Source organism: Bombus vosnesenskii, unplaced genomic scaffold (genome assembly GCF_011952255.1).
Source record: "Bombus vosnesenskii isolate JDL3184/JDL3185 unplaced genomic scaffold, Bvos_JDL3184-5_v1.1 scf7180000013265, whole genome shotgun sequence".
In the NCBI taxonomy this organism is placed as follows: domain Eukaryota; kingdom Metazoa; phylum Arthropoda; class Insecta; order Hymenoptera; family Apidae; genus Bombus; species Bombus vosnesenskii.
In genome coordinates, this window is record NW_022882925.1 from 2829018 (window position 1) to 2845506 (window position 16489).

The 16489-nt window shown below is 40.8% G+C and overlaps 1 protein-coding gene across 6 annotated transcripts in view; it reads right to left on the reverse strand.

Annotated features, from left to right (window-relative positions):
- Positions 1 to 15385, reverse strand: part of LOC117243358 (protein lozenge-like) — a 31481-nt gene extending 16096 nt beyond the window's left edge. For 3 of the 6 annotated variants that reach the window (XM_033510766.1, XM_033510767.1, XM_033510763.1), the window contains exons 1-3: positions 14944 to 15383; positions 5356 to 6291; positions 4144 to 4374 (exon numbers count right to left, since the gene is read on the reverse strand). In XM_033510766.1, coding sequence (XP_033366657.1) covers positions 4144 to 4374; positions 5356 to 5659 — 535 coding nt within the window. In that variant the 5' untranslated portion in view covers positions 5660 to 6291; positions 14944 to 15383. Of the gene's footprint in view, positions 1 to 4143; positions 4375 to 5355; positions 6292 to 8942; positions 9625 to 14943 lie in introns of those variants that run through there. The other 3 variants (XM_033510769.1, XM_033510768.1, XM_033510765.1) reach the window with 3 other exon arrangements.
- Positions 15386 to 16489: the final 1104 nt, after the last annotated feature.

The window sequence follows — 16489 nt, forward strand, 5'->3', positions numbered from 1 at the left end:
GAAGACTTTGTCTTTGGTTTCGGTAATGTATAATCCAATTAATCACCTAACACATAGAGGTGGGTGAAAGAGAGTTTATAAAATAAGAAGCATAGAAAGACATGGTTTTACAAAATGAATTTATATTTAATAAGCACAACGAAAAAATATAATATATACTTCAGAATAGATGATTGTAATGTGTGATAGAAGTTTGTAGTACGATAAAAAATATTGAACACAAATATTATTATTAAATTTGTAGTATATCTGTAGAGAAAGGGATGAGGTATACACGACATTTAATCACCAATATGTTGAACATTTTACTTAATTGTTCTGTAATTCCATTAAACGTGATGACACCTGTAAGGTAACACCTGCATAGGTTAGCCAATGAAACCTCACTGGCGGGTAGAGGCAGTAATTAAAGGATAAATGTAGTGACTGGACTTTACAAACGAGACGATCGTCCTTTCAAACAAATTCTCGACCGATCCCTTAGAGAGCGCAAACGATTCTAATCGCCACCAAGTCCGTTGTGCCAATCGTTGGCCGAAAAGCGTCGTCTTTATCAAAAATCAAATCGCAACAGTGTTCGCGGTTTCTTCGCGATTCCTAAACAGTATCAATTTTGAACTTTCTTTTATTCGCTACTATATTTATTGGTAGATACTCGTTTCTAGGAATCTGGCTAACTACAATAGAGAAATTGAGTTAACAGATTCAATTTAAACGAATTCTCTTGCTGGGCTTAAAATACACGATATTTTCTCAATTACTCGTTGTTATATCAGGAGCTAACGGTGTCTCATAATATACAACAATTTTAGTCATTCTGTGCAAGCTTCAAGATTGAAGTTTTAAATATTGAAACTTGGATCACTCAAATAATTCTACCTTCTACTGTATGCTCAAATTATATATAGAACTTTTTCTAGGACTTTTTCTGAAATTTACGTATCAATTGCTAATGTGATGGAATGGAAGAAATTGCTCTAAACGAGTAAAGGATTGAATGTGATAAACATTAAAGAGTTAAACTGAACTGTTGCCGAGTGTGGATGAAAGTAAGTGAAAAAAAGGAGAATAGGCAGAAGTGTGTAGAGATCGATTTCCTGATAACGCTCGTTAACATACGATTCTCAGAGAAAATGTGAACCGTGCGTGTACACGGCTAGCAGAACGGAGTAGATTGTTGCGGGTCCGTTGTCGAGCTAACTAATTAATTTCAATTTTCCCAAACGAATCGCAAATGTGCTATTGTACGCTGATAACGAATTGATTATGGTCAGGATGAACTGCCGTCAGCGAAAACCGGTCCACCTTTCCTTCAAAATCACCGTTTTGCTTCAAATACGACGAAATTACGAAATATATAAATATGCGAACATTGTATGCAAACTTTTGTGGAATATTATGTAATTGCATATAATTATTGGAATCGTATCGTTTAAAACTTCTAACAGATGTTATTCTTTTGGTGAAACCGAGACACGTGAGCGAGCACTAACAGCGAAGTTTATTGAGTATCAAGCGTTCATTACACGTAATGATTCATACGTACTAGAATACCTCACAGTCAGATTATTAAGAAAATTATTAGCAATCAGAATTCTCTATTCGTATAAGATAATGATTAAAAGCGTACCGAAAAGTTACGTTAATAAAACTGTTTGTAATACGAGCTAAATTTCATACGTATTACAGATGACAGTTCTACTATTCTCTTCCTAATTTTCCATTTTCTTAAAATAGTCTAGATTCGAAGAAACCAGAACACGTCGTGCCAGAATCTTGTAATATCGATGATAAGCTATAGCCCTGTTCCCGCACGTTCGTCTACAATGCCAGCTGTATCGCGGCAAGGTCTGGATCGTTTCCACCCCCTTCAACCCTAAGCTCTGTAACGAGATAGATCATTTGGGCGCTTATAGTTTCAGCCCTACGAGCAGACGGATACCCTTCAACTTTCCACTCGCGAATAAACCTATGTATCTAGCGACGGGGTCTCGTCAAATCTTGTACAAATTTACTTAATTTTAAACACCATAGAGTACGTGTCGTAATTTTTTGGACGATTTCTTCCAAGAAATTTATCCTCAGCGTTTTCACTTCATAATAATTTTCAATTCTTCTCGAAAGAGAACGAAACCTAAAATTTCTATCACACAGGCATACAAAGGAATATTCATGATTGTTAGAGGAAAGAATTCTGTTGACGTTTCCATTGCAAAATAGTTTTCGAACCTTCCGGAAACAGAATGAAAGCTAACCTTTCCGTCACATGCATACAGAGGAATGTTTTCGAGTTCGACAAACGGTAGGATCATTAGGGATTCGCTGGAGAGTTTGGCGCGCATCGGTTCTCCCAGGGAATATTCAAGGAGCCAGGGAGTCGCAGGAATCCTGACGAGAGACACTTCTCTTACATTCTTCATCCTAGCTTATGTTAATTCCGCGCTCGACGAAAACAATTGAGAGCTAATCCCAGACAAATGACTGGCGCGCTTCTGTGAGCTCGAGGGTGGATTCAACCCCCTCGTTGTCGGATAGAAAATTCGGGTATTTCATGGTTTCGAACGTCCTCCCTCTCCCCTATTTTCAACCCTAATTCAGCCTTTAAATCTATTCTACCATTCGTCTTGCGATTTCAATACAAAATAAACTATCTTAACTGCGACTGACAATAAGAGTATATTAGTCATTGACAGTTGAGACGTTGGAAAAGAATCATAGCAGTTAACTCTATCATTCATTCGTGAGAAAAATGTCTGCATATGAGAAGATGTCATCTGTTTTTATAATAATCGAACAACCCGTGGCTCTCAGCATTTACACGAAGGGAACGTTTTTAATAAAGTAAAGAAGAAGAATAAAAGATATTTTGCAACCTCAAACGTCCATGTAATCCGTGTAACACGTGTGCTAATTGAAAAGAATAAAATCTTTCGATAGAAAGAATCTGTCTCAATATCCAATATACCGCACAACCAAAAAGCAAAACACGAAAGATTTTCACAGAGATGTTCGAAGTAGGTCAAAGGAGTTACCTAATCAGCAGGCACGAAACAACCCTAATAACGTTAATTAAAATAAAGTGAAACCTCAATTAATATCGGCCGTCCCTGTTTCCAGGGGTGTCGGCTCTTTTCAAGCCCCTTCTCATCGTTTCCGCGCGAAACGAGCCTGTTCTCAGGGGGCGAGACTTCGACGAAGGAAAGTAAAGAGGAGGTTGCTCGGCGGTGGTGCGGACAAATAAAACCCATTACCCACCCCAAGACGACGTCGTCGTCTCCTCGAGTTCGGTTGGCACACCAATCAACGACTCGGCAACCCCTGCGAAACGTCCAATTTTCGAGGTCGTCGCGGCCGCTTACGAGAGGACTCTTTTCCTCGAGGAAAAACGAGGGTCGTCGCGAAGGCGTCCCCGACCTACCCTTACTACGCGGCCGAATTCTTTGAGCTTCCTTCCCGCCAAACCCCTCCTCCACAGTTTTCTTCCCGTAACGCAGCGTGTCAACGCGAAGATCAACAACTCCGTAGTTTAGTGAATGAAGAAGAAAGGGGCGGATTCGTTGCGAACTAATTTCACGAGTTACGTGGCTCTTCTTGCGAAGTCTGTTTGATTGTTGCAGAATATTCTCGCGAGAAGGGAAGTAAACTTTGAATTTGAATTTTAGAGGGAGGCTATATAGTGTTTGCAAGAGTATTTTATGCCTTTTTCTCGAAGATGTTGTTCGATTGGTGCATCAAATTCTCGTGGATGAATTCGTAGAAATATCTGGATTCAAATTTTCCACGGACAATCGCTAGGACTTATAGTTCTCGGTGTTTATTTTTGCAAAGACTGTTAATATTTATCGAATGATTTTGCTGCTTTTTTTAGAACACTTTGGCTATTGCATAGCGTTACCACGAACAACTGTGGAAATATATTTTGGAAAAGGAAGATAGTGTGACTTGTAGTCTGGTACTTTTTTTTTAACGAGACTGTCGCATGAAAAGATTGTTTTCTTGATCGTTTGATGTATGACTTTTTTGTAGATAAATTTGTGAAAATATCTTCTGTATTCAAATTTTATGAGGAGGAAAAAGGTCGTTTGCATTTGACGCTTTGTCAAAGGTACAGATTTTTAAAAATTAGTTGAATAAAAGACTCACCTCTGCCGCTTCTCCCGACGAACCTAAGATCATTGAACTTGGCCACCTGGTTCTTCATCAGAGCGGTCGAGTTTCTCAGCTCAGCACAGCAGTTCTCGTCGTTACCAGCACGAACAGTGACCAAAGTGCCATCGCCGACCTCGCCTAGAGCCACCACCTTGAAGGCTACTGGAAGGGTCTTGTTGGACCTCCAGTGAGCTGGCAATACGCTGCAGACCAAGTGAGGGGACCCTGTAATGAAATTAAATATACCTAACCTCACAACTAAACCAGGAACATAACATTTTCAGACATCTATCGCCTCCCGTATATCAATATTAATTAATTTTCTGACTATGGTTAAACGACATGGACGAAGATATTTTTCGATTGAAAAGTTTCTCTATTATCTGTCTACTTGATAACTAACTTTATATGTAGTTATACATGCAGACTGTGATATATAACATTTCTTAACTTTTTGAATCTTGCCTTTCTATCCCTTTTTCTTTGAAAGCTTGAAACTCTGTCTTTCACACATAATTTGAATCTTTCTAACATTTACATAAACGTTTATTTTGTATCCTTTTTAGGATTAAGTGATACGAATCGTTGAGTATCAAACATTTTACATGTTACAATCTGTTAATAAGAGCACAGATACGGGCGAATTCCAACAAAATACTGCGGATGTTTATGTATTTATGGGAAATCTAAAGATGCAAAACCTACTAGTGTTCTATTATCTGTGCGACAGAACATTTATCTGGATCGTTAACGATCCGAATCATAAACAAGTCGATCATATAACAGAAAATTCCATAGCTATAATTTTTCGTTCACATGAGACTTTACACGTTCAACTAATTGTAAGTAGATCCAACCGATCGCAATCAGACACCAACTACAATTTCGGCTCAGTATGTAGACTCCATCTATATTTACACATTTTCCTAATGAATAACTTGTCTCTCTATCCACCTACATTTCTACTAAACTCAATTTTTATACAAAAGGGAACCTGTTTTATATACTAAAACTAGAATAAACAAAATAAGATACAGTGTAGGTTTCAAAAAAAAAATCATTCAACGCGTTTGATATATAGTAAAAGATTCTTGTGCAGAAAAATTTAGTTCGATAAAAATGCACGTAAATGAAGATACGGTGTGTGGTAAAGATTCCCATAAACCCGTAAAAATCCACAGTATACCGATCGTTTCTCGCGTATACCTGTCCGAACGAGTTCTCCAGGGTGCTCGCTGACGAAGTCACCGAGGGTTCTCTCGGCCAGGATGTCGCTGGTCATCTTGGTGTAAGCATCGGTCAAAGGAGAAACACCCGACTCCGGCGAGGCGGCAGCGCCAGGAGCCGAGGCTCCTGTCAACTGCATCCTGTCGCTGGTTCCGCCGCTCTCGCTGGGAGCACTCGCTGTTCCACAGCTGGACTCGTTGCTGGACCCCCTCACCGAGCCAGCGCCGCTTCCGGATACCGTGCTTCCGCCACCGCCGCCGTTGCAACGGCCGAATATATCCATAGGCAGTCAGAACGCCGGATGATACATCCTTCCATTCGGTTCACTGCTGGAACTTCTCGGCTCTTACGAGGATCCTCACCCGGTACACCTCTTCCTGGGTCAGGCTTCGCGACCTGACATGGCGCTGCCCGACGCTCGACGATTCTTTCTCCGATTACTTTGATACACCCTCTTCTCTCGAAGATTTTACTTTAACGGCGAGCTCAGAATAGCATTTGGCAATCTTGAAGAATTCTTTGTATATGTACTCGTGTTATTCTTTCTTCGAGTACTTCCGTACTTCTTTCGGAAATCTTTGCTTCGATAATGACGTTGAAGAGTTTGTGGAAGATTATGGGAGATTTTGGGAGATTTTGGTAGTTTTTAGAAAGTTCGATGATCCTTGCGGATGAAAGCTTTTAAGTTAATTTTTAATGGCGTGAATCGAGGATCTTCCAAGTTGATTTCTTTGGATCTTGAGATTACTTGATTTGTTGGATCTTTGGAGCTTGTTAAGTTTTGTTTCCAGCGGCCCACTCTTCAAGAAACACTATTTACAGGAAATTTTATCTTGCGGTAATGAAGACTCGCGCGTTGATTAATGCAAACATCAGAAGCATCTAAGAAAAATTTCGATCTCCTGTTCGTTTCACCTGTAACCAAGAAAATTCAGGTCAAAGGTAGATAATGGAGATTTTTAGGGAAGAAAGACAATTGTCCCGTAGTCACTACATTCACGGGCTCGATTATTTTAAACAGAATAATTTATCTATGATGTGAATTTTGCCAGTTACTATTTTCACAGATTCTATAATGTTGAACGCAACAATTTACATATTTTAATAATCGCTACGAAGAATAACGTGAAAAGAATATTGAAAGGACATTAATTAATTTAAATACCAACTGACTAATATTTTTACACCGCAATATACTGCTCAAAGATCAAAGAGGATTTCCATAAAATTCTAGACGAGGATATAGAGAGAAGGAGATGTTAGAAAAGTTTCTAAGCGTTGGTCCATGTAATAAAATGAATTCAAAACAAACGACTTAGAAATGTAGCAAAAAATACAGAAAAGAAGCTGCTTAGAGATTTCCTGCATTCCTAATGCCAAACACGAGAGACACATATTTTCAACTTTTTATAATTTAGTGAAGTTCTCCCCGCTATCTATGATTGTAATTAAGTAGCCCTAAAATTTAGAGTTTATATAAACGAAATTCTACTGTATTAAAAATTGAGTTACATGTGATAACATTTAAGTTCGGTTGTAGTATTATATTTAAGATATGAAACTTATAATACTATACTTGGCAACTCGTTCAAGTCTCTACCTCTACACCGTTCAAGAATAAAACATTTCCAAACCTCTCCAATCATTTTATTTGCATCCTCCAACATTCAAACCAAATTTCGTACAACATTTTACCATGGTCAAAGCCAAATGGCAGAGACTCGGAAAATAGCATAGCTTCGAAAAGGGCAAGATCGAGACCAGTTAGCGTGATCAAAAAAGCGTGGGAGAAAGGGTTGGTCCCAGGAGAGTCTCGAGGCAGAGGGTGTAGTGCCGTCGCCGGTGCGACCAACCCTTCCGCTTCTAATCCATTTAACGACGGCTAGCAAGGGCCTTTATCTCGCCTGGAGCCCTTCAATCGACTCGATCGAGCTTCGAATCGACGCGATACACCCTGAACCGATCGCGTCGCCGCTGATAAAACGCGAAACGAGAAGCTGGTACGGAAAAATGGTGAATAACAGACGCCGAACGAAGAGAGGGAAGAGAGGGAAGATAGGGTGGCGAGCGTGCCACGTACGAGAAAAAGAGACGAAACGAGTGGTTGACACGGACAGGAACGACTCGCACACTTTTCACGCGGGTCGGCCGGTGACGTCACCGTTCATTCAGTAATTTTTGCGCACGTCACCGGGGCTGACACACCGGATCCAGGTGGTTCCAGGAGGGGTTGGAGCGGGCTGGTGGTGGGGACGGAAAAAATAGGGGAAAAAGAACGCCCGCCGGTAGGCAACCCCCACACGCCACATGGATATCCAACCCCTACGCACGTAACAACCGCGTGTCAAAGTGCACGTGGCACGTTACCACGTTGTTCTGTCAGTGGCAGGCCAGGATAGCGCCGTCAGATACCGAGCAGGATTCGGTAATCGTTCAGACACTCCGGCGCCGCTCCTAATCAGCCACTTGTCATCGGAACGTGTCGCGGATCACCAGGCCATCGGGCACGATAACGAGCGATCGGCGCCTGATTATTCGCGGATTTCCACTCCTTAGCTGAACACACGAAGACAACGCGTCTTCGCTTCGTACGCCGTAGGTAATTAGCTTAATTCGCTTTATCAATGCGGATTTTTTGGAGAAACTCGTATGCAAAATCTTTCGGTCGGACTAGAGATACGAAGTTGTTTCACAAACGTTTGAGACAAAAGTCTTCAGATCCAGTCTGATTAAAGCATTCGGTTTGAAGCGATTGAAGCAATCGGTTAGGGTTGTTAATGTGAATTCTCGAGAGAGACTTTCGTCGAAGATTCTCGGTGTTTGAGAGAATGGTGATTAGATCAATAAAGTATGGAGCTGTTTGACGAAAGTTTGAGACGGAGTCTTCTGTTTTAGGAGTCTACGGATGTAGATTAGAATAATTGTCATTGTCAAAGTTGATTTTTGAGAGGAACTGTTGTCGAAGAATACCAATGTTTGATAAGATGGCAATTAGATTAGAGGTATGCAATGGTTTGATAAGAGTTTGAAGGCTGAGGAATTCCGTGTGTAAATAATCAGACCAATGTATTTTGTTGATGTAGATCTTTGAAAGAAACGTTTGTACTTGTTCGAAGACTTCTTCAAAGAGTCTTTTGACTCGAAGATGACGATTAGAGATTATGATAGCACGATGCTAATGAAGATAGAGGGGAGAAGAATCTTACGACCCTCCTGAAAGAACGACACGGCGACGGATAAGATTCTCGCTTAACTTCGCATTCAAATCTCTTGCTGGGCTACTCTCGTGTTTCCACTTCCGGAGAAAATATTTCCATCGACTCTTGAAAGTATCACGGTAATATCATTCGCACTAATTGCGAAGCTTGTTATATTGCTAAGACGATTTTTGACGTTTCTTCTTAAATCCATGACACATCCGAGCATCGAGGAAGAAGAATCTTCCTTCGTGGAGAATTCGAAAGGTGCTTCGAAAAAGCGAGAAGAAATTCTTGATTAAATTCTTCGGCATATTCATGGACCTAATCACCAAGTAATACAAGTTCCATTGAAAGAATCGCACTCACTGTCTGGCCGTGTTCACCGCAGCAACCGACGGACTATCACAATCTTCACCGCAACAAAACCTCACTCTCATGGACCCTTCGATTTCCACAGCAAAGCTTCCATCCACCACAATCTTCTCTACTGTCATCGGTCCAGCATAAACGAGATACAAGTTCACGACGTGTTATTGTCAACCTGCAATCTCTCTATCCACCAAACGATGTACACCAAAATCCCACCAAAGAAACCGATGTAATTCAGCACACTTCAACTCTAAACAATTTTCATCTTCAGAGCGTCTGAAAATCCGCAAAGTTTCCGAATGTTCGAAGAATATCTTGGAATGTTCCAGTGACACGAGGGATTCCGAGATAGCTGGCGGAGAATCCGAGAAGGCTGGCGTGTTTTGGTAGTCACAGTCGTCTCTGAAAATACCCGTCGGGGCCACTAACTATAATTTCGGCGGTTCGTGTGAGGCAACAGCCGTTGACGCACTGGTCCATGCCAACACACGCAGCATCCCTTTCCCCTTTCCTGGTTCCTCTCACACCCCGTGAGCAACCCCACTCCTTCCGCGAGCGTTCGTCTCCGTTCGTCGCACAAGCGTATCCTCTCTTTCTCTTCCACTGGCTCTTTTCGTCTCACATTCTCTGGCTGGCTTGGCCCTCTTTCTCTTTCTCCTCCGTTGCTCTTTATCGCTTTATCTCCCACCGGACCCCTAACCCTCTCTCTAACCTCTATCCTTCTCTTTCTCATACTCACGGCCCTCTCTTTCCCACCCCTTTCGTTTCGACCCTTTTGCGGTGTGGCTCGCGTGCGTCTGACGGACCGACGGACCGACGGCTCGCGGGGCGGAGCGGAGCTAAACCGAAGCGGGGACGACTTCGATCGATCGATCGATTCACCGGGTGAATCGGTCGGCGACTTTTTTCTTTCGCGTCGTGGCGTGCGCCAAAATTCGCGCCGACCGTCGTCTCGCCTCGTAACGAGCGTCGTTGCGTTTAATTAGTCGAAAGTTAATGAGGAGACGGACCGAGCGTCATCATCATTGTTCTCGGGTGTTTGCCAGAGAGTTTCCACCCTCTCCCTCCCCGCTGCTGTTTCTCCCTCGTCTCTCGTTTACCCGCCGATATGAGGTTGAGGGCCCCGCGATTTAATATCGAGAACACCCGCGTAACTGGACTCTCCAACCGGATTAGCGGGATCGTTGGTGTTTTTCAACGGCAACTCGAAACCCAAAGCCCAGTGGTTTCCCGGTTTCGCGGTTTTCGACGCTGCTAACTCAAATTTCTGACGTTCGGTGCACTCGCGCTCTGATCGCTCTGCATTTCAGACGTTAGGAGGTGTCCAGGATTGTTTTATTAGAAAAATAGATATCGTATGTCGATAGTAGGATGACGAGTTAAATCGTCAATCGTAAAGCAGAGAAGCAAACGCTTGAAATTTTTTAACGCTTTTCGTAAAACGTAAAAATTACTGTTTATCTGTAGTAAGATGAATTAAACAGTTAGTTAGAAAGTCGAAAAGCAAATAAAATTTTCCGACGCTTTTCGTAAATTATATAGAACCGAATGTAGGTACTCTTGGTGGTAACTAACCGTAGGATAAAATCCAATAGTCAACCGCAAAGAGGAAAGCGATCTAACAATTTTTGTAAAATACGAAATTGAGGGTGGAAATACTTGCTGTATTCCAAATAATCATAATGACTATTGCGATAAACTGTGAACATGCAGCATCCACACGAATAAAAGATTCTTCTTAATCCATTAATTTAGAAAACAAAAGTTTCACTATGGAAACTCGGGGGAATAAGAATTTATAACGTAAGAAAGTCCCACTTGATAATATGATATAGGTATCGAAACTTGAAAAATAGAAGATATAAATATAGAATTGAGTAGTTTCGGTACCTAATCGAAAATTATACAGTGACTAGTAGATTAATTGAGTGCAAGTAAATTAAATTATGTATCATTTAGTAGTATAGGACTATAAAAATTCGATACTGTGAAGATGAAATATAAAACCTGATAAAAACAATGCTTCGTTGAAAAATAAGATAACCTGCAAATACTTTTTGTAGCCACTACATTATAAATTGTATTTTGCAATTTTTAATTATAAAAATTAAAGAACATTGGATGATGAGTATTCCAAGAATATAGAACACACGGTATCTGAAAATTTTTGATTTAGAATTTCTCGCAAAGTCACAGATGATTGGTTCTGTCTTGGCTCGTTATTATCAGAAGCTTCGTGGAAAATCGGCACGTCATCGAAATGTTGACACGTCACAGACGTTTCCTTGGAAGTGTTCCCACTGCACCGACATACGCTACAATGAAGCTTCACTTTCGAAAATCAAACAGAGAGAACCGCTGGGTCGGCGCATCCTCGCAGCTGCACTGTTTGTACGAACGTGCAAACAATGGAACTACCCATTTCCTGTGCGAATATATCCTGACGATAGCCAGCCGGTCGCGGACTTGCCGCCAGGCAAACACGTACGATTGACGCGCGCGGATCTCCGCTCGAAAGATCGATACTTCCCTCCTCGATCTTCGATGCTTCTTCCCCCACATCGTATCAATCGATGCCCCGCTACCCATCAGTCTTTCTCATTTGCTCGAACAATCGTCTATCTCTTCAAAAATAAACAGATATTCTGCATTTTGCGAAGAATAAGAAAAAATTTGGAACTACACGTTTGCTCATGAAATCTCACTGAATGTTAAGATCTAGAGCCTCTTTCAAATATCTTTCAAATATCGTTCAAATATCTTAGAACCTTTGCTCCTCAAATCTCAGTATCCAACTTCAATTCTCGCATTTTTTAAATTAAAAATTTTCTTGCTCTGCAAGTTCATACTCTTCAGAAGAGTTTTTGTACAAAAATTTTTGTTTTCCAAATTAGGAAATCAAGCGGAATCCTACTTCCTGCGTTTAGACTAAGAACCGAAGCTGCTGGATGAGTAATTAATAATTAGATAATTATAGAACCTTGCTATAAGGTAAGCTGGCTGTCAATTGTTTTATATCTTCTGTTTTTCAAATCCCAATATTCAATATTTCTAGATTAAAACATTTTATTTCTCAGAATGTCTACTGCAATAAAAATTATACCCTTGAAACACAGAACGAACTCTCCTACATTCGGAATTTTCATATCTCTGAATTTCTATAGCGAGGTGTATGTTTTCTATAATGTCAACGTATCGAAATATAATATCATTGATCTGAAACCGTGAAATGGGAGGAGAACGAATATAACCACCGTGGAGCATCGAAGCGCATTAGGCTGACGGAATCAGAACGAAAACGACGGAACGTTGCAGCCTGGCGCCATGGTAGCCCAACAGTCTGTCGCTTATTTGAATAACAGCAACGAGATTCGCGGAATGAATCGCGCGAACTGGCAGAGAAGTAGCGGTATTCAGCGGCGAACGATCGTCGACGAGACGGTGACAAACAGCGATACGGTGGAAACGTGGAAACCGGACGGCCGTCGTCGTATTGACAAACGACCTAACGCCCGTGTGGACCGTTGCGTTCGACGAGATTCGAATTATCTCTGTTGGAGCTTGTCAATGCAAATGCCATACCTACATTCAATTACCGCTCGTCACGCTTCGATCAGCGCGCGACCGGCCAACCACGGAATATTCCTGCTCGACTTCTTTTTACCATCGTCGATTTTCCCCTCGTTACTGTTTTCACGGGTCGTGATTCGATTATTTTGAACAAAACAATTTGTCTATGGCATTAATTCCAGTGGTGTATAATGTGGAACGAACGGTGAAAGATACCAAAGAAGAATATCGAATTGTTAGCGTGTCGAAGCAGCAAGGAGCGTTTGGTATTTTATTTTAGGAAAATTGAAATTCATCCACGGTGAAAGTAAGATCAAGATCTGTCTACTGTTCTTACTCTTGTTGGCGTTTTTATGGAGCTTATTTATTTCGTTTGTTTACTTTAAATACAATAATTTTCGTATGGTGGTCAATTTTCAATAATGTACATGTGTAATTTGATGGTTGGAAAATATAAGAGGAGAATATTGAATTGTTAGTACACTGATGTGTTGGAAATTTATTAAAATTTGGGAGAACTGAAATTTTTTCTTAATTTGGATGTCAAGTAACTATTATATATTTCCAGGATGTTAAAGAGGTGACTTATTTTAGAAGAATTAAAATTTCTCGAGAATTTAGATGCCATCTGACTAATATTTTGTCACATGTTACAATGATTAAGTATTGTGATTTAGTAGTTCAGTATTCAAGTTACTGAAATATGGCTACTTCATTCTCCTCTCTTTTTTTTTCTTTTAGATAATGTTGATCATGTTTTTCTTTTAATTAATAGTGTCTGTTTGTCATACTAAATGTTTTGCTTCTTTTCCTATATCTTTTTATCAAAACACACGAACTTCAAAAGTGTCAGTCGTGTATAATCTAACAGCAACTAAAATAATTGAAAGATTTTCATGAAATTCTATAATGTATAATAATACGAGGAAGAAAGAATATTAGAAAGAGTTTTAGACGTCTGTTATAGCTTTCGAGACAAATGTGGAGATCTGTCAGTCAATTCAGATCGCTAGATTAGCGCAGCAGACCATGTGACAATAATGACAATAATTAATAGCTCCATTATCGATTAATGATAGTTTCTAGGGTTCGAATGAAGCACGTGCTCCATGTACTATTAACGAGGTACATATACTTCAAATCTCAAAAGTAGCAATATCCGAAAGGCGGCTTTCTTTCACAAGTAATATCCAGAAATTTACATTCGAAAAGATATTTTGAAACTATTTCGATCTCGAACTTTGATCGATCTTTACGTGGAATTTACTGTTTCGTCAAAAGGAAAGATAGTTTTACAGTGTATGGATAGTTGGAAATATTGAGACAGAACGGTAGGAATCGAGAGTATGATAACGAGACTAATGGAAACGCAATCCGGAGCACGTGTCGTTAAAGGAAGCGAACGTGATCACGCAACGCGGCGGGATTCATCGAAAAACCGTGTTACGCGGAAATCGATGCTCGTAAAACGAGCACACGGTCGAACGACACATGGAAAACGAGCGGGTGAAACGCGACAAAAAGATCGAGCCCATTCGCGTGATCGCCGCGTCCGACCACCGACGCCCTATTCCCCTTGCAGTCAAGATTCTACACGCGGTAACTTTCCCACTTTTCCTACCGCAAATTCTTACATATTTCCATTAATTTACTTATTATTCTATTTTGAAAAATTATATATTTCAGAACATTTTTAATGTGATTTATAAATGTGATAAATATCTTTATAAAAATCAGAGTTCAAGTAAATAGTAAAAGACTTTTCATTAAACTTAAAGCATACCAATGTCATATTTTTACTCTATCAATTGTATTTGATTTCTGGATCGCTACAGCTTTCTACAGTATCTAAAGGACACTCGTTCTATGAATCACTAGTTCGACGAAAAATCAAAGAAATTCTTAAGATAAAGTAATTCTTACACGGTGGCTACTGAACAGTGTTTCTATGTAGCAATTCAAAATTCGAATCACGAGCCACCTTTTATAAAAATTACAATTTATTTATGTCGTATTACGTGGTTTATCCCATAACAAAGAATCCTATCTACTATCCTATAGTGATCAGAAGACGCTCGTTTCTTAAATCAATGAATCGACAGGAAAGAACGATTAACAACAAATTTTGAATATACGATATCTCCTCCCCAGGACAATTTCCAAAGAGTGTCTTTGAAAAATATCTCGCAAAACTTAATATTCATCGTAACAACAGCACATTCTACCTATAATACTACTGTTCAGAAGCCAAGCATTCTTAAGATCATTGCGTCAGAAGGAATCTACTGGTAGCAACACTTAATTAATTATTAATATTCCTTCCACTTACTAAATAGAGTGTTTCTGCATAACAATTAAAAATCCAAATAGCAATGCACGTTTCGCTAAAATTGACATACATGAACCAACATCCTAATACACGACTCACCCCATTCAACCAACAAATTCAACCTACAGAATCCTATAGCGATCAGAAGACACTGGTTCCTTAAATCACATCCACCATAATCTACATCTTCTTCTACCTTCTCACCAAGCCGGCCGTAGTCGAAATACGCACATCGGTCGAACAACAACAACAACAACGGCACGTGTCACGAGGCGGCGTAGTGCGTAGCGCGATCGGAAAAAGGAAAAAGTTACGGCGTACCATGCGTGGAGAGCGGCGCGCGTGCTTCGAAACCGGTTCGTCGGTACGCTCGATTGGACAACAATACACGAAGAACGGTACCGGGGCACGAGCAGAAGGAGCAACAACAGCACAGCACCAACAGCAACCGTGCCGCGTGAATACTACGCCGCCCCCTCCCTCGTTCGTCGCCTCTCTCGCCCCCAAAGAGGGGTTAGCCGCCTCGTCTCTATCCCGTAGAGGGTAGTTTCGCTCTAACGAGCACGACCGCCCCACTGGAACTGGAACTCTCTCCCCTCCGTCGACCGTGCGCGCCCCCTTCCCGCGATCAACCGCCCCTACCACGTGCCACGACCACCCCTACAACGACAAAGACGGGGGACGTACGCGGTGCGAGTAGGGGCAGCCACCGACGGAACATGTGTAACACGCAGCCTTGATTACACGCGGGCTTGTAAAAATTATTATTATGGCCGTGAGCGCGCGGCCGCGCATGCAAACCAACCCTATACACCCCCGCGCACGCCAAATTTTGTTGTTTCCTTTACCGACGCGGGGGTAGACGCACCGACGAGCTGACCTCGGATACTTTCACGCTAATGGGTTCAATGTCAGGCCGAATGAGCTGCAAACGTTTTTTCCATTTTGCCAGTTGTTAATGGTTTTTGTTTAGGCACGGTTTGAGAGGGGAGGGGGTAGATAGTTTTTTGACGAAGAGCGGCGCAGATCCGATTGTTTATTTGATTTAGAAAACGATACATAAGATTTTGAATATGAGGGATTTTGAAAACTGGAGATTTTGAGAAGAGGCTAGTAGAGCAGTTTGGATTGTTTGAATTGTTATTATTTTGGGAGGCGGAGATTTTAAGGAGATAACGTAGGTGGTGTGGTTTTCTTCGGTCTTTCCAGAATATGAATAGTTTTAGAGAATCATGCAATCGAAATCATTTTTTCGATTTTCAGGGTGCGAATAATATTAGAAATGGCTGAGGTTTTGAACGAGATATATCTTTCGAGGTGGAGATTTTGAAAAAAGAGTGGTGCAGTCTTTTCGACCTTGACATATGAATGATTTTGGGGAAAGTTTAGTGAAGTTTCAAATAAGATGTAGGGCGTAATTAGAACTTTTTTGATCATGACACATGAATGATTTTAGGAAAAGATGAAGCATGATATATTTTTAGTGTTTACACATAGAGATTTTGAGAAGAGAATCGTGTAAGTGAAACCGTCTTTACGGTTCTGAAACATGAATAATTTCATGCTTGAAACAGGAGATATTTTTAAAAATGATGACGTGGAGATTTTAAAAAAGAAGGATGATATGCTTGTTCGTTGTTCAGAA